Genomic DNA, 19,118 nt, shown 5'->3' with positions numbered 1-19,118 from the left:
ATATTTCCCCTGTCTACTCATAACTATAATCATACTTGCAACCTTTGCCCACATGATTTAGAATTATGGGATAGAAGAAAGGTATCTCCACTTAATATCATATAGCAAAAGTAATTTCTTCATTAGTGGACTTTTTATGATAAAGGTATAAAAATTGAAGATTGGAATTTAGATGAAATTATTTTGTGATTACACCAATCCTTTAAATTGGTCATTGGATGTTTATAATGTTTTTGTTGTTGTTATTGTTTTGGGGTTTTTTTGTTTGTTTGTTTTTCCTATAAGGAATTGCACCCAGGGGCATTTAACCACTGAGCCACATAACCAGCCCTTTTTAAAATAAATATATATATATGGTGTAGATGGACACAACCCAATGCCTTTTATTTTTATGTGGTGCTGAGGATTGAACCCGGGTCCCGCCCGTGCTAGGCAAACGCTCTACCGCTGAGCCACAATCCCAGCCCCATAACCAGCCCTTTTTTGTTTGTTTGTTTTGTTATTTATTTTGAGACAGGGTTTCTCTAAGTTGCTTAAGGCCTCACTAAGTTGAAACTTGTGATCCTCTGGATTACAGGCATGTGCCACCATGCCTAGCTGTGTTTTTGAAGATCATAAAACTATACTGTTTCTCTGTTTTCATATTAGTTCTATTCTGGGAACATAAAAAAAAATGTGTATGTGTGTGTGTGTGTGTGTGTAGTGTCAAATCCAGTTTTAAAAAGTGATAATAGCTGTTGAAGTATTGGGGTTTCTCAAAGAAGAGTTACATCCCCTTTTTGCTTTTTCCTAGGACCTGGCATTCCTTGAAGAGCATTGATAACAATAGGGTTAGTTACTCAAGAACTAAAATAGAATCCAGGCAATAAATAGACAACACACACACACACACACACACACACACACACACACACACACACACCACCAGATGCCTCAGGCCATTTTACTCTAATTTAAACCTTAAGCAAAGCCCCTGTGGGTTGTGTCATCAATCCATGGAGATGCCCATGACCTTACCTGTAGTTTGCTGCTGAACTTCTGCTTATAAGTTTCAGTGTTCACATTAAAATATGCTGCTGTCTAGGGACTGGGATTGTGGCTCAGTGGTAAAGCGCATGCCTAGCATGCATGAGGCACTGAGTTCAATCCCCGACACCACATAAAAATAAACAATTAAAATAAAGGTATTGTGTCCATTTACAACTAAAAAAAGTTTTTAAAAAATGCTGCTCTCTAGGGAAAACTGTTTAACAGTCAAGAGTAATGAAAAAAAAAGAGGGGGAGGCATAAAAAGAATGTTTAGTTCTCTTACTATTTGCTCAATATCAGAACCATATCAGATGCACTAGAAGAAGAAAAGCACCTTAAATTTGTCCTTCTCTATTTTCCTAAAATTTTTTTCTGGAGGCAACTATTCATACTGCATAGAAATAACAATAGTGTATGAGTTTATCATTTGTGATCTAGGTTCTAAGATATTTGTTGATTATACTTACAGGTACCAAAGTTTTTGGATGATATAATTATTAAGCTGACTGACTCAATGACGCTTTCACTCGTTTGTATTCCAAAATGTACTTTCTTGAGTGGGAGGGTTTAGTATGTATAGCCAGCCTTGGAAATTGCACCTCAGTCAGGTAGAAGATATTTAGTCAGCTTTCTGTTACTGTAACAAAATATCTGAGATAATGAACTTAAAAATAAGGAGAAGTTTTGTTTTAGCTCAGAGCTTAAGAGGCTTTAGTCTACCATTGATTGACCCTGTTGCTTGGGCCTATGGCAGAGCAGCATATCATGGAAGAGCAAAGTGCTTACCTCATGATGCTGGAAAGCAAAAACTGTAAACAAAAGGGACATGGATCTCCATATCCCCCTTCAAGGGCACACCTCTCATGAACTATCCTTTTTCCCACCAAGCCCATCTCTTAAAGACTCAGCCACCTCCTAACAGTACCATGACTAAGGACCAAGTGAATAACACATGGGCCTTTAAGATCTACACTATAACACAAGGACACGTATACCATTTGTCATGTATGTGTGGCAGCAGGTAAAAAATCAATAATTACTGAGAAAAGGCACACAAATACAAAGGTAGGATAAAGAAGATGACAGTTCTAAAAAAAACAAGGTATCTATTTCAGATAAACACTGGTCACGGACTTCCTTGCAGTGTGTCTCAGAAGTATGCTGTTGACCATCTGTTTAATAATTATGATATCTGACAAAGAGGAAGCAAGTATAGTGAATTAAACCATGTCAAGAATATTTTTAAATGTATAAAATCCAATTGTTTTGTGGAGAAATAAACCCTTTGGTAATTATTTATCATGATTTTTAAAATATGGTAGAAAGTGCCTAGGGTTGTAGCTCAGTGGTAGAGCAGCTTGCCTAGCACGTGTGAGGCAATGGGTTTAATCAGCAAGCACCATATAAAAATAAATAAATAAATAAAAAGGTATTGTGTCCATCTATAACTTTTTTTTTTTAAAGGGTAGAAATACAAAGCTCAAGTGGGGTATGTAAATGGGATTTCATTTTGACATAATATGGTATCAATAACCCAAAGTTATGAATCAAGACCTTTTCTTCAGGGTAAAATACAAGTTAGCAGTGACACCCAAATGTATGTACTACCTTTGACTTTGAAATTTAGAGCTTAACCATGAGTTTCTATGGTAACTTTCTAACTAGAGGCAATCATAGATTCTCATGTGTGAAAAGAAGAAATAATAAGTGTAAAAAGCCTTCAGAAGAATATTTTAATCTAACTATAAATAAGAAATGAGTCATCTGTATGCTATACAAATTTAAAGTAGGTAAATTTAGAAATTATTTTCTCTTTTCACAAAGCTTTATAATTGGGGGGTATACTTGTATATGAAAAGTTCAGAAAATGTAACTTTCAAACTGTACAATGAGGAAAATCATTGAATTTTCTGCAGTGATGGAAACACTCCAGAGAACATCTCTGGAAAACATCTCTATCTGCACAGCCCAATACTGTAACTACTAGCCACATGTACCTATAGCATTTGGAATGTGACTAATGCAGTTAAGGAATAATTTTTATTTTATTTCATTTTTATTCATTTATGTTTAAATATTCCCACCTGTGTGTAGTGTCTTTCATATTATTAAGCAAAATAACTTAAAGTCAGATCATATAGTAATCACTATACAATATTCACCAAATAGTGTATTCATTAACTGAATTTCATTATATATCCAAATTTCTTTGGCTCTTAAATTTTCCTGCCTTGTTCTAGGTAGAGCTAGTACCACTCTTGGCTTAGCTTTAAACCAATGTCTTTACTTTGAAAAGATCTCCTATAAATCATAAACTTTGCCCCAAAATGGTAATTTTGGTATCACTAATCCAGAATACTGAATCAAGACTCAAAATTATGGATGCTTTTTCTCTGAGGATGATCTCATCACACATTTTTTTGTACTATAAAATTAAATATAATCCTGAAATGTTTGGGGTGACATATATTAATGCTGTAGCTTGCTTTGAAAGGCATAAAAATGAAAGGGATTGATAGATAGTTGATATGTAATACAGCAAATAGCAAAATATAAAGAATATGTGGTGGTCATTATACAAATCTTTCAACTTTCATTCTTAAAGTTTGATAATAAAATGGTTGAGGATGTTATTAATATAGCAAAATGTTTCATAATAAAATGTCTTAATATTTAAATTGTTAAATGCAAGCATACTAGATAGTTTATAAAGTATTTTTTTCTGGATCTATCACTTCTCTATTAATAGAGCCAAGGAGCCATAACTGAACGTTTAAGAAGTTTCAGTATGCATGATTTAACAGCTATACAAGGTGATGAGCCTGTGGGACAAAGACCATATCAGCCTTTACCAGAAGCAAAAAAGAAAAGCAAACCAACCCCCAGTGAATCAGCAGGTGTGTTATTTGTTTTACTATATGGTCCTTTCATAATTGGACTTGTGGGTCAAGTTGGGTACTATAGTAGTATAGTGACTGTCAGAAATTGGGTAAATAAAATTTGCTTTTAAGCTTATATTTTTTAGTTTTATGTTTAACTTAGCTCTTTTTCTCCAAACTTCTCTAAATAATGTTATCCTTTGCCTTTCATTGACTGTGGAAATCATGCCGCTAAGAAAATAGCAGTAGTGGGGCTGGGGTTGTAGCTCAGCAGTAAAGCACTCATGCAAGGCCCTGGGTTCGATCCTCAGCATCACATATAAATAAATAAAATAAAGGTGTTATATCTAACTACAACTAAAATATAAAAAAAAATATTTTAAAAAGAAAATAGCAGTAGTCTCTTCTGTTGCCATGAATTTTTAGAAGCCATGGGTGTGGTTGCCTCCTCACCAGCCAGCACTCATTCTGACCTGTGATCAATACTCCAACTATGTACTGACATCTAAGGAGTTTTAGAGTTAAGCACACTTTCCTATAAGTGCTGTGGACAAGCAAGGATGTTGACTCACAAGATAAAAAGTTTAAGCTGATGAAAAGATGATTCAATTTGAAAATAGGATTACTCCAGTGGAAAATGTATTGAGATTCCATCTTTTAGTTCAGGAGCTAACTTGTTTGCATATTCTCTATGAATTATGAGCATTGTTACAGTTGCTGTGTCCTGTAGCTATAAAAAACTATTGTGCTTTTAGAAGCATGTACATAAATAAAAAAGTTCCTTCAACATTTTGTCATTCGTAAGAAAAGTTTGAGGGGCTGAGGGCTCAGTTGGTAGAGTGCTTGTCTCAAAAGCACAAGGCCATGGGTTCAATCCCCAGCACCAAAAAAAAAAAAGAAGAAGAAGAAGAAAGAAAATTTTGATTCAAGGTAAGCCTGAGAACTGAGGTCTTCTACACTTTCCTATTAAAGTGTTAAGTCCATGAGATACAAGATTATTTAAGTTTTCTTTTAAAAAGTAAAAGGTTTTTTTTGAAGGACATTAAAAGTTATTCTTCATAATTAATCTTTGAAAAAAATAAAACAATAGTCTCTCCTTACAAAGGAAAAATAATGAAATTTCTTCCAAGTTCTCACAAGAATGAATAACTTTACAAAGTTGGTGGCTATTATCTAAAAGCTAGTAATCAAGCATTAGCCATTGATTAAGATAGTGATACCTTTTAGCAAGAGAAACCATTGAACTTTGAGCCATCAACCTAAGTATTAATACTGAAAACATAGCTCTGAACAGGCTTATGCATTTTAAATTAGTTATAATGATTTTGATTATGGGTTCTGCTTTGTCTTTAGACTATATATTTGAGTCCTTTTTCAGCAATTTTTTCATATTTTAGAATGAGTTAAGAATTGTACTCCAATTATCTAAATTAAAATGGGATTATAAATATGAAAATGCTAACATTTATGTGATATTCATTTATTAAATTTAAATTGGTGTGACTAAATTTTTTTTCTTTGCAGTACTAGGGCACTCTACCACTGAGCTACATCTCTAGCCATTTTTGTTTTTTATTTTGAAACAGGATCTCATTAAGTTGCCCAGGCTGGCCTCAAACTTGCATTATCCTCCTGCCTCAGCCTTCTGAGTTACTAGGATTACAGGAGTGCACTACCATGCACACCCTGTGTGACTAAAATATTTTAAGATACACAGGTGTTATTTAGTTCTTTTTGTTACATTTCAAACCATGAACTTAAAATAACATAAGATATATGAAAATAACTGATGATGTTAAGATAATTGCTAGACTTAGAAACTGAGGTATAAATTGAAGTTATACCTCTGCCTCAAACCTAAGATTAAGATTTGAATATAAGAAACCATGTAGTAGGAAATTCCTGTGTATGATTTTGTTCTCTTAGATGGGTAAACTTTCTTAAGCCTGACATCAAAATCAGAAAACATAACAGAAAAGTTTGAGGGACTTTTCTACCTTAAAAAAAAAAACAGTCTCACTAAGTTGCTTAGGGCTTCACTAAACTGCTGAGGCTGGTCTCAACTCGGGATCTTCCCACCTCCGTCTCCTGAGTCATTGGGATTACAGGTGTGTACCACCGTATCCAGAGGCTTCAGATTTATGACAACATATAGAGGAGAAATACACCAAAAAAGAAAAAGATAAATCACAAACTATCAGAAATATTTTCATTGTATTTTACAGGCAAAGTATATATACCTATATGAGAGAGAGAGAGAGAGAGTGTGTGTGTGTGTGTGTTGTGGGGGCACTGAGTAATCTCCAGGGGTGCATTACCACTGAGCTAGAACCCCAGTTTTGGCGGGGGGAGTTGAGGGTTTTTGTTTGTTTGTTTTTTGAGACAGTGTCACTAAGTTGCTTAGGGCCTCACTAAATTGCTGAGGCTGGTCTCAACTTGGGATCTTCCTGCCTCAGTCTCCTGAATCATTGGGATTACAGGTGTGCACCACCGTACTCAGGGGCTTCAGATTTTTGACAATCCAGGAACCCTTACAAACCAGTTATTAGTTCTACAAAGAGTACAACTGACCAACAAATACATGAAAAATATTTTCAATTTCAGATAGTCAATATTACTTATTTTAATCACAGCTGTTTGATTTAAATAATGCTTTTAATTTCAATTAAAATAGCAACAATAGTAATTTTTGCTCATTGGATTTGGGGGGAGTGCTTTTAATTAACATTGCTTCATGTTGGTAACTGTTCCAGTTATCTGTTGCTGCATAACAGACCACCCCAAAACAGTGGCCCAGACAATCACAGTCACTTATTTTGCTCATGCATGTGGGGGATGAATGGACTCAGCAAAGCAGTTTTTGTTCAGGGTCTCATGCAGCTGTGATCAGAGAGCAGCTGAGGCTGGAGTCATCATCTCACACATGTCTAAGCCAGGAAGAGGCAAACAGCTGTCTCTATGTTCTCTCTTGTGATCTCTGAGCTTAGTTTAACTCACCTGACAATGGAAGTTTCCAGAGTCAGAGTCCCAAGAGAAAGTGGCAGAGGTCCTTCAGTGTGACTTCCACCACATTTTTGGAAGCCATTTGTCAAAGTAGGTACAAAGGCCTGTGGGATTTAAGAGAAGGGAAAAAGAGTGTCAGGGAATTCATGGGTATTTTTAAAACCACCACAGAAAATGTGTTGAGATGCAAACACTCTTGTGCATGTTGTATGAATTTAAAATGGAATAATCCTTTTGGATGACAATCTGGCAGTAATCATCAAAATACATTCCGTTTAACTCAGCAAGAAACTTCGAGGAATACGTCATAAGGAAATAATCAGACAAATGTTCAAAGATATATATGTGAGAATGTTCATCTCGGACTGGGGATGTGGCCCACTGGTAGAGAGCTTGCTTCCCATACCTGGCCCTAGCCAGTACTGACAAAATAAAAAAATAAAGTTCATCTCATTTAAAATAACAAATATTAGAGGACTGTGAATATAGCTTAGTGGTAAAGTTGCTTGCCTAAGCGTGTGTAGGACCCTGGGTTCAATCTTCAGTACTGCCAAAAATAAATTAAATAACAAATATTAGAACAAATCAAATTTTGGCAAATACCTTAGAAAAATTATTAAACAAAAAGGTAATTTATTAGCCATGAAGAATAATAATGTCAATATATACTTACTGATATGAAAATATATTCAGATTGTAAGGAAAATATTAACAATAAAACAGTATTGTGTTTTGATCCTATACTATAGAGACAGTTAGATATTGAAATGGACTAATATGTATAAAGTTATTTTGAATTGTATATTTGTTTTTTGGGGGGTTTTTTTATATTTTTTTAATTGTCAATGGACTTTATTTATTTATATGTGATGCTGAGAATCGAACCCAGTGCCTCACACATGCTAGACAAGTGCTCTACACTGAGCCACAACCCCAGCCCTATATATATGTTTTAATGAAGTATTTGGCTTGACTCAGTATCTTCCTTCTCTTCATTTGGGATTTTTATTAGGTTACTAAATTAAACTTGTCAATTTCACCTCCTAATAGACTCCGAATTACACTACTTTTTGTATCCTCACTCTTGGGACTATGTCAATTCAGACCTGCCTGCTTAGGCTCCCTGTTTTCAGTCTTATCCATTTTAGGGGTGGTGGGAGTAATCGGGAATTGAATTCAGGGGCACTCAACCACTGAGCCATATCCCCAGCCCTATTTTGTATTTTATTAGAGACAGGGTCTCACAGAGTTGATCAGCGCCTCGCTAAATTGCTGAGGCTGGCTTGAACTTGAGCTCTTCCTGCCTCTAACTCTCCAGCCACTGGGATTACAGGCATGAGCCACCATGCCCAGCCTATCCATTTTGATTCATTCTCCAAAGTGCAGTTTTTTACACAACCCAGATATCATGCTAGTCTTATGCATAAAATACTTCCAAGCCCCCCCTGCCCCATTTCTTTTTGGTGAAGTGCAAATTTGATAGCATGGTATATTAGCTCCCAATCTTATTCTCCCACTCCATCATGCCCTAACTGTGTGGAATCATGAGCTCTTCAGGATTTAGCTTAGCCACTGTCTCCTAAAGGTCTTCTCTTGAACCTGAGTGAACCCAGGCTGAGTGAATTCTCCTTACTATATGCTCCCCTGGCACCTTGTCCTTATTTTCTATTTATAGCAATTATTACAGTATCGTAATGCCCATTTGACCCTGTTTCCCCTGTTGGACTATAAGTTTCTTGAGGGGAGAAAAAGGCAGCTGTGTCTTTTCATCATTGTATCCCCATACTTTAGTACATGACTCATACATAATAGAATTTAAACAATATTGTGGAATAACAAGTCAAACCATCTCTTTTCCTGAGACTATAATTAGAAAGTCAGTAAGATTTTTTTAGCTGAAATTAGAAAAGAAGGAAAGAATATGTTGTATAATCACCTTTTGAATGACATTCCAAATATTAATCATATAAGATAAGAGGCAACTAAAATGGCAAGAACTGTTTATTGAACTGTAGTTATATGCCACATCTGTGACCTTAGAGAACTTTCTGACTCTCCTTGACTCCTTATTGTGTTTTACCGTACTGGAATTGGGAATATTATGTAAGCACAGCAGTAGAAGAATAATCCAGATTGGGAATATAGCTCAGTGACCAAAGTATTTGTCTAGCCTGTGGGAGGCTCAGGGTTCTATCCTCAGCCCCTTAGTAATAAATAATCTAGAGATGACAGCCTAAAAACAATTTTTTCGGGTTTGTTTTCCTCAGTTACAGAAGTATAATTTTAAAATAAATACTTTGCAAATTAAAGGAAAAATGAAGTTTAGAATTATCTACAAGTCAACTTCCATGAGATATGATGATATTATTTTTATTTTTTTCCTTTGTTTATATGTGTGCAATTTTTCCCACTTACTACTGCATCAGGAACATTCTCACAGGCCTGTGACCCCAGGCGCTGACCTGGGCACACTGGCTTCCTCCTTCCAAGCAGTTTTACTCCTCTGCTGCCCTAGCCCTGGGCTTATATAGTCTCTTCTTCCCAGAACACACTTCTTTTGAACACTGCAGGAAAAGAAAGATCTTGGCCTAAATGACAACCAATTCTGCTTTCAACTCCTCCTTAATTTTTAGCCTAGACATCTAACAGCATAAAATCAGACTTGTCTAACATACAGTTAAAGTAGTTTACGTATCAGAGTAAGAAGCATATTAGCAACTCTTTGTGGTTTTCTTAGTGAGTTCACATTATTTTTTCAGTATATATTTTTTCACATGCAAGGAGTCTATCTCTTGCCTCCTCCTAAGCCCGGAAACCTTTCTACTTTTTCCTCACCTGATGATTTAAGTATGTATGCTTCTTATCTTTATTAAAGAAGAATTTGAAACTTCATGGGGCCTTTTAATGCCAGCTCTATCTATATAACCTACCCACCCAGTGGTCTGACTGCCTTAGATTGGCCCTTGCCTGGTTCTCTGTCCAGGACCCTCAGAAAACAGGGTCATTAGCATAAACATCACCGGGATACTTGTTAGAGCCAAAGATCTAAGCGCCATCCCAGGCCTGTTGAATTTCAAGCAGTCTGTATTGATAAGTTTTCCTGGTATCTCTTAATGTGAACTTGTGCTTCAGGGGTGATAAAGGTCTTGCTCCTCAGGATATTCTCAGACTTCCTCACAATACTGACCTAATTATCTGGATGTTTGCATGTGGCTAATAGTTAAGTCTTTATAGTTACACATAACAGCCTATTAGCACACCCACCATGTGCTCTCTCACTGACCTTCCTGATACTGGTTGTTTTCTCTTGACTAACATCTGTCATCTTAGCCTGTGGTGTTTCTAATTACTGTTGCCTGTCTGGCTGGGTTTTATCTCAGTGCAACAGGGTTGGTCTAACCTCCCCATCACCTGTCCCCATTGAACTTACCTTGCCAAAATTTGTAGCCCCTTTGGGTCTTCTTGGTTCACCTTACCATTCCCAGTCTTCACAAAAGAGATTATGTGGGGTGAGGGAATCTTAATTGTTAAAAGTCAAGGCACACATGACAAACTGAAACACACCAATGCTTGGGGTTTTCTTGAATTTATGAAAAAGAGAAAAGGTGAGAAGATACTTCACAATATGTCTCATTATAGTCTCTGGTTGTTTAACAGGATGCACGTGTCACTGCTCAAAAATAATTTAAAAAATGTATATTAAAAATAAGAATGGTCAGGGAATCCTAGAGGAAATGAGTTATGATCTTCTAGAATAGTGCAGAAGGCAAAGATTAATGGCAAGGGGCAGGAACACATTCCAAATGAGAGAGAAAGGGAACTGAGCAAATGCAGAATATGCAGAGAATGTCCACAGGTGAGCCAGTGCTGACTGGTATCCTTTTACCAAAACATGCTGTTTTTGACAACTTGTTTAGCTTATGGAATTCCACTAAAAGATGGAGGTGAAAAAACAGATGAAGAAGCGGATGGGCCATATTCAGATGATGAGATGTTAACACACAAAGGGCTTCGGAGATCACAAAGCATGAAATCTGTGAAAACCATCAAAGGCCGCAAGGAGGTTAGTCAAGTGTAGAGTTGTTTTTCTAATGATTGGGGTTTGGGGGTTTCCCTGCTGCATTATCATTTAGGGTATTAATGATCCATAAATGAAGAGTTGGAATGATAGAGCAGCAGTTGTATATTAAATTCTCTGGAAATTTTTTTTCTGGGAATTTTAAAAGTGGTAAATTCCTAGTCTTCCAGTATAAGTAGAAAATGGTATTCCCACACAGCACGTCACATGGTTATCATGAATACCCAGTGCCAGCCTTGTGCTACTGAAAAAAATTAACTACATATTTTTGCTTTCAACCAACCCTACATGGTGAATAAATAGTAAAAGTTTATCCATAATGATGTTTTCTCTATGCCCGAAAGCAATGTCAGATCAATATTCATCAACATTATACAAAGCAAAACATAAATAATAACAGTGAATGTTTTATGAGTAAATAAGAAGTGCTGTTCTATACATGCTTACAAGATAATTTATTCTTTGTATCAGAAAGTTAAAAATTCCTATGATTGTGAACTGTTAAATCTTGTCTTATTTTTAAAAATAATCAGTCAAATTCTTAATAACACATTTCTCTCTTCAGGTGCGGTATGGTTCACTAAAATATAAAGTGAAGAAGAGACCACAGGTGTATTTTTAGTCATCTATACTTCAGATATCCTAAATAATGCTAATAGATCAACTTCATTTTCTAATATGATATATTCAGGATTTACATATTAAAATAGTTCTTGAAATTGTGGTAGTGATAGGAATTACTTTCATGAATTTACATAGCTTTATTTCTTTAACAATTACTTTCAAATATTGACTACAAAAGGTAGTTATGCAAGGCCTACTAATATCTGTACATCAAAAACTACAGAAAAGCATGTTATCCATTTTCATATTCATCAACAACACTGAATGCCTGGGATATTAGATGAAACACAGACCCACACTATACTTGAAAAGATTCTTTATGGTTCAGGATACACTAACTTTTGTGGTGTTAAACATTGTGTTTACCTTTATCTATGTGATCTCTATCACATGAGGATAGTAAATAAATAGGCCTCTGATCAGGCAATGATATAACAAGGACATAATGTAAGATAATAAGGTATATTTTGTATATTCCTTTAATTTTTACTTTTATAATACTTTCTCGTTTTTCCACCATTAACTGAAATTTTTTGAAACAAATATTTGAAAACCAGGTATCCACGTAGCACTTTCCTGACTAGTTTTGCACACTTGAAAAATGTTTACTTATTTTACAACTGTACATTACTTTAAATTTTGTTGACACTGTATGCTTATTTGTCTTATTCTGACATGGCAAATTTATACCTTGAAATACATCATCTCCTTTCTGTGAGTTTCATTTGTTAAATTCATTGGATTTATAATATAAAAATATAACTAATTGTTCAATTATTACTATTTTAATTATTTCCTTTACAAATGAAAAGTTATTTTAAATATTAACCAGTTTTCCATAATTAGCTGTACAGTGTAGTTGAACTTAGTATATTTTTGTCAACACCAATTACATTTTCAGCTTTTAAAAAATGGTAGCTTTTGTGAAATAGAGTTGGAGATTAGTATAGTACTTAGATCTCTTCTGATTCATAAAATAATCCAACAGCCAATCCATTCACAAGCTTGGCATTAATATGTGCTGCTGGTTTATAAATCTGGCATTGACTCAAATCATTTGAATATTTTTCTGGCTGAGATAATTCCCTGAAGATGAGTGCCGATACAAATTCAGACACCATTAATCCTGTATATCAGAAGTTATTTTAAAAAATGTTTTAATCCAAAAGATTTTGGAGGCTTTTTTAGGTCGCATTGATAAGTATGTATTGTGATCCCTAAGTCAGTATATTTTTGGCGATGGTTTTAGTGATCAGTAATCCAATTGTACAAGCTAATTTACTTGACTGTTTTGCTTATTTGCCCAAGAGAACACAGAGGGAGAGATTTGTAAGATCATTGACCTTTCTACCTTTTAAGAAAGGAAGCCAGTTGGTGATATACATTCAGGATCTCCTCAGAGTATTAGCCAAGAATTCTATGTTTACTCAGGAGTACCTTGAGTAAGGTATATTTAAGTAATATTAAAGACTAATATGGATGCAACTAATATGTTGCATCCATATTAGTATTTAATATTTTCTGGACTATCTCACATTCACACCAAATAAAACTTCAATTTTTTTTCCTCCCAAAATTTAATTTTGTGAACACCTCCATCTTTACCTTGAGTAATTTTTAGCCTCTTAGTTTCTGGAAGGACTCTTAATTCCTTTTCAAAATCCCTGTGAATTCTAATTATACTGGACTTCTTAATATAAATGCTACACTGTGCTTGCTCTTCCTAGGCAGAGGCAATGTCATCTCAAATCGCCTGATAAGGTCATGTAAGTGACTTTGTATCAAGAACATTATCTATGGGGGCTGGTTGGTGCCATTTTACCTTTTTTAAATCTAATCTCAGTATTACACTTTTCCTGGTGGTAGAGCACATGCATAGCATGTACAAGGCTCTTGGGTTCAATCCCCAGCACCATAAAATAAAAATTAAAAAAGAATAAGTACTACCACAACAACAAAAAAGCACCATCCTTTAGTAAACTCATACTATTTTAAATTGAAAGAATTATTTATCTTGTAGGGTCAAAATGCTTCATCAAAGATACCTGTCTCACTAATGCAAAGTTTTTCTGTTTAATTACACTCCTTCATGTTCACAGTCCTTCCTCTGATATATTTCTACTGTTGTATCTTACACATAGTTGATACCTTTTTTATTTCCTATCATTTTCGTTTCATTTTACATTTCTTAGAGTTTCTGTCACCTTAATGTGTTTTAGCATTCCTTTTTTGATCTTTGTGAAATAAACTTACACATTTTTATTTCTTTTAAGGTAGAATAGGGCTCGCTCGCTGTCTCTCTCTCCTTTTAAGTTTACTGATTTTTTTTAAATGTAAATTTATCCTTAGACCACGGTGCCTTGCTTTTCTCCACTGCCCGTTGAGGCCTAGATATTAAGTGTTTTGGTAGCTGTTGGAATTTATTCAGAAATTATAGCCAGTATCTTATTTTACTATTTGTTCATTCAGTTTGCTCACTAGTACTTAACTGTTTCAAAAGTTTCTTTAGAAGTAAGAACTGATCTGTTCTTTAGGGTATTGTTTCTGGTGTTGCCTATCAGGCTAAGTAATAATATAAGCCCACCCAAGTCTGACATAAGATCCCCACCACACACCTCACTGTGTATGCATATTTGGCTAAAAAATAATACTGCCACCATTACTTATTATAAATACTTGACTACACTGTTTGATGGAACAAAATTATCAGTGTGTTTTCAGGGATCTTATTTCATATGTCACCACCAAAGATTTCTACAGTATTATAAAGTATGTAAATATTCTAATTCCTATAAAATGATGGTTAGATAAATATGTTTTCATTCTTTCTTTTTTTGTAATAACACGGTTTGTATTTTTGGAAAATGCTTGAAATTTTATATTATTAAAATATATTATTCTAATATTAAATACAAGTAAATTTTACTTTTTAATTGGAATGGGCTAAATTTTCTTTAATATCACGAAAATTGGGGAGAATATATATATATATATATATATATATATATATATATATATATATATTTAAAAGCAATTTCCTGTGTTTTCTCCTGTATAGATTGATTCATCTGTAAAGCAATTAGGTAAAATTTGAGAAGATCATTCATTGTTATTGTGGTATACAGTATATAATATGTCTTAGTAAACATCATTTGCAATTAAAGCTTTCTGAAAGGAAGGCACAGCTTTTTTCCTTAAATATCTTTAAAATTTAATATTTTAGTAGTATTCTGAAGATTTAATGTGTATTAGTGCCTTTCAAGCATTGACCATGACTTAACATTTTCTCTTTTATAACACCTTCTACTCTGTGTACTTTAACAGCTAAAAGAGAATAATTTACAAAATTTTAATGTCTTTGTAAAGGTTATCTTTATCCAAGTATGTGGGTAAATTTACAAGTGTATTTTTGGAAAACTTTAAGATAAAATAAACTAATTTTATTAGTGGCAATTTGTGTTTTGTTTTTTATGTCAGAATGCATATGTTGGATTCCATGAATTGGTATCATTTATTATTGAATATGTCTTGATAAAACAATGGGCATTATATACACACACAAAAGATTACAATCACAGCAAGTTATAAAAGTCATACCCATTCTGTAATGTTCATCCGTAGGACTACAAAAAATACACTGAATTGTTTAGTTTAAATTTTAGAAAGGGGAAAATTGGAAAAACAATGAGTACAGAAATCTTAACCATCAGTTGATTGGTTAGCTGCCTCAGACATAAAGCAGAAAACAAAATTCAGATTTATGTATCCTGAAAATATTCTGGGATTCCATCTGCTTGAAAGTCACACGTCTGTCTGCCTCACATTTCAGCTTTAGAGAGGAATCCTATGTTTAAAAAAGTTTCCTTGTGTTACTTCATTCTGATATGTAATATATGTTAAAGTGTTTCCAGATAGCATTTAAAATGGAGGTTTATTTCCATTTTTATTGATATATATTATATACATATGTATATATTTGGTGTGGTAATTCAAAGAGTTTAGAAAGTCAAGTGAAAATTCAAAAGAACACAATGAATAAATGAACTGCAGCATTTTTTTTTATTTTTATGAATTTATTTATTTATTTTAGTGTTTTATTCTTCCCTGAAGAGGTTCATTGTTCTTAAAAAAGAGGTTTGTGAAACAAAAATCATGTCAGAGGCTGATTCATTGTTCCTTGGAATACATTCTGCCTTTTTACCTATCCATCAAGATTGTAGCCTTGCAACACTCTCCATAGGGTTTGGTGTTGGTTGTGTTTAAATTGTTTTTTTACAAGATAATTATTTTATTTGAAAAATTTTTTAAATATTTATTTTTTTTAAGTTTTAGGTGAACACAATATCTTTATTTTATTTTTATATGGTGCTGAGAATCAAACCCAGTGCCTCATGCATGCTGGGCGAGCGCGCTACCACTTGAGCCACATCCCCAGCCCCTGATTTAAAATTTTAAAGCACAGGATTGATAATTGTCTATAAATGACCACGCTTAATAAAAATAAGAAAGTTACTATGCTTTCTCTTTGTTTACTTAACTATCCCATATTAAGAGAAAAAAAAAGGAGAAAGAAAAAGGATAGTATTTGGCATCATGTATGTGCAAATCGAATTAGCATCAATTTTTACATTAAAAAAATCCATTGAGTGCCTACAATAGCATGCTTATGTTTCTGCACAATGCCTGTATCCAAGCAGGGTAACATAACAATTTAAGGGAAATAAATTTCTCCTTTTAAAAGACTGAGTTCACTGGGAGAACATGGGAGGATTAGACAAACTCTAGATAGGGAAAGGGGTGAGAGGGGGAAGGGAGGGAGAATGGGGGTTAAAAAAAGATGGTGGAATGAGATGGACATCATTACCCTGAGTACATGTATGAAGATACAAATGGTGTGAAAATACTTTGTACAACCAGAGATATGAACAATTGTGCTCTATAAGTGTAATATGAATTACAATTCATTCTGCTGTCATATATAGCAAATTAGAATAAAAAATAAATTTAAAAAAACTGAATTCACTGTTACCAAATCAATGTTTGGATCATTTGAGGATAACTTATCTTGAGATTTCTTCTAAGTCATTGCATAATTAATTTGGTTCTCTCAAAGCAGATTTTTTTTTCTTTATTTCTTTTGTGGTTCTGGGGATTAAACCCAAGGGCACTCTTCATACAATTGAGCTATATTCCCAGCCCTTTTTACTTTATTTATTTTTGAGACAGAGTCTTGCTAAATAGCCCAGGCTGGTGGTCTCAAACTTGGGATCCTCCTGCCTCAGCCTTCTGAGTCTCTGGAATTACAGGTGTGAGCCACTGTATCTGGCTTCCCTTACCTCTTAACATCCAATGTGTCAGTAAGTCCTCTTGGCTTTCTCCAAAATATATCCTGAATCTTACAGTTTCACTGACATATCCTGCAGCTTTCTTTAGTTGAAGTCATCATCTCAGAACTGTCCCAGTTTCTTATGTTTTCAACTGGTACCCTTTGGGAAATATTTATAAAAAGATAGTTGTTAAAAAGAGAAGGGAGGTGGAGAACAGAAGCAAATGCTATGGAACAGAAGTTTTTCTTAAAATTGCTGAGATTCAGAAAGAAAAAAATGAGTAAGGAGAGGGGCTGATAAAACTCTGTTAGAGTATCTGGCTGAATGCTCTCTCAAAGTATTGGGAAAACAGTTGGGTTATAAGTGGGGACTTCTCCCTCATCTTCTCCCAGGCCTATTTAAGTTGCTCTACCTTTGAGAACTGGAACCAGGCATAGTAGCATAGGCCTATAGTCCCAGCTACTCATGAGGCTGAGGCAGAAGGCCAGCCTGGACAACTTAGTAAGACCTGTCTTAAAATGAAAAGGACTGGGAATGTAGGTCTGTGTTAGAGTATCACCAGTTCAATCTCCAGTATCTGAGAAAAAATACTAATTAATTAATTAATTTTGAGAGCTAGAGTAGATCATGATTATGCCAAGAGACAACAGTAGATATCTTGTTTAGTCAGGCTTCTCCAGAGAATCGGAACCAATAACCTGCAGAGAGAGAGAGAGATTTATTTTAAGGAATTGGCTTATGTGAATATGGAAGCTAGAAAGCCCAAAACCAGCAGGGTAGGTCAGTAGGCTAGAGAAGAGTTGATGTTATAAGCCCAAAGGCATTCTACAGACAGAATTCCTTCTTCGCCTGATTGGACAAGACCCACCCACATTGTGAAGAGTAATCTCATTCACTCAGAATCTACTGATCTTAATGTTAATTTAACTTAAAAAAGAAAATACTTTCACAGCATCATCTAGACTAGTGTTTGGCCAAATGTATCATGGCCTAACCAAGTTAACACATAAAGTTATGCACAATATCCTTAAGATCAAATTCCAAAAGAATCTTTACCTGAAAATATAAAGTCATTTGATTAATTTACTACATAGGAATTATATGCCTTAGATTTTATTAATTTCTTTTACAAAGAAAATGTTGCAGCGCATTTTTTTTTTAAGGAGAACATACCTTATGAGGTTTGTGATGTCCCTTGTATTGGTTGTGTAACACTTGTATATCAGTTTTAACCTTTGGAAAGAGGTATCATCCCTACTTTGCAAACTGAGAAAAGGAGGCTAAGTCATCACCAATATATTGTTGGTGACTTCAGACTCTTGTTAATTATGTTACACTTGTTATCCAGGAATTCACAGAAGCTAACAAATGATTGTTGCCCTGTGTGTATTATACAAACATTTCAGGTTATTTATCTGAAAATTAAATGGAATCGAGTCTTTATGTCAGTAGATTTGGCTCTTTGAGTAGCTTCAGTATTCGAGAGGATGGATTTAAATTGAATAGGAAAAATAAAGACAAATCATTTACCATCAATTACTGGCCAAGACAACAGGAAGTTTGGACAAGAGGATGTAGCTTGATGGGAGGTGGATCCTCTCAGAAAGTGCTTTCCTTCCTTCCTTCCTTCCTTCCTTCCTTCCTTCCTTCCTTCCTTCCTTCCTTCCTTCCTTCTTTGCCTTTAGCGTTTGCTCCATGCCTTCCTCTCTTCAAACCACACCTTGTAAACTCTTTTATATGCTCTGTTCGCAACACCAAGAATTCTGCATGTTGTTCCATACTGTTTCAGCTAATAAAACACACAACCGTACAGAAGGCCAAATGCCTCTTTACACAGGAGATTAACTTTATTCAGTCTTTAAGTTGAAAGCAAATACAGTTAGGATATATAGCAGGCGACAGTTTCCATATGCTATGTTCTAGGAAAGTAGAGCTGTATTATTTATAGTTTACAACATGTTGTACAAAATTTAAGCGAGCAAGGGGGCTCCCAGGGAAGTAGATTAGACAAAGGAGGGAAGACAGAATTCTATTGTGTTCTATTCTGAGATGATGCCTATAAGCACCACAATTTTTTTAATATTTAGCATTAATAATATGCAGAAGTTGTTGTGATTTTACTTTAGGATTGCTTAAATTCTAAAATTAGAAAGGATACTGAAGTGGGGAGAGGGGGAT

At 34.6% G+C, this 19,118-nt stretch overlaps 1 protein-coding gene across 1 annotated transcript in view; it reads left to right on the top strand.

The window, feature by feature from the left end:
- Positions 1–15,066, top strand: part of Reep3 (receptor accessory protein 3) — a 91,642-nt gene extending 76,576 nt beyond the window's left edge. Inside the window, exons 6-8 of the mRNA XM_027931329.2 lie at positions 3,779–3,926; positions 10,829–10,974; positions 11,555–15,066. Coding sequence (XP_027787130.2) covers positions 3,779–3,926; positions 10,829–10,974; positions 11,555–11,611 — 351 coding nt within the window. The 3' untranslated portion in view covers positions 11,612–15,066. The remainder of the gene's footprint in view (positions 1–3,778; positions 3,927–10,828; positions 10,975–11,554) is intronic.
- The last annotated feature ends 4,052 nt before the right edge of the window (positions 15,067–19,118 follow it).

This window comes from Marmota flaviventris, chromosome 4 (genome assembly GCF_047511675.1).
Source record: "Marmota flaviventris isolate mMarFla1 chromosome 4, mMarFla1.hap1, whole genome shotgun sequence".
NCBI classification, from domain to species: domain Eukaryota; kingdom Metazoa; phylum Chordata; class Mammalia; order Rodentia; family Sciuridae; genus Marmota; species Marmota flaviventris.
The sequence above is the reverse complement of the archived record's forward strand: the minus strand, read 5'-3'. Positions and strand labels throughout refer to the sequence as shown.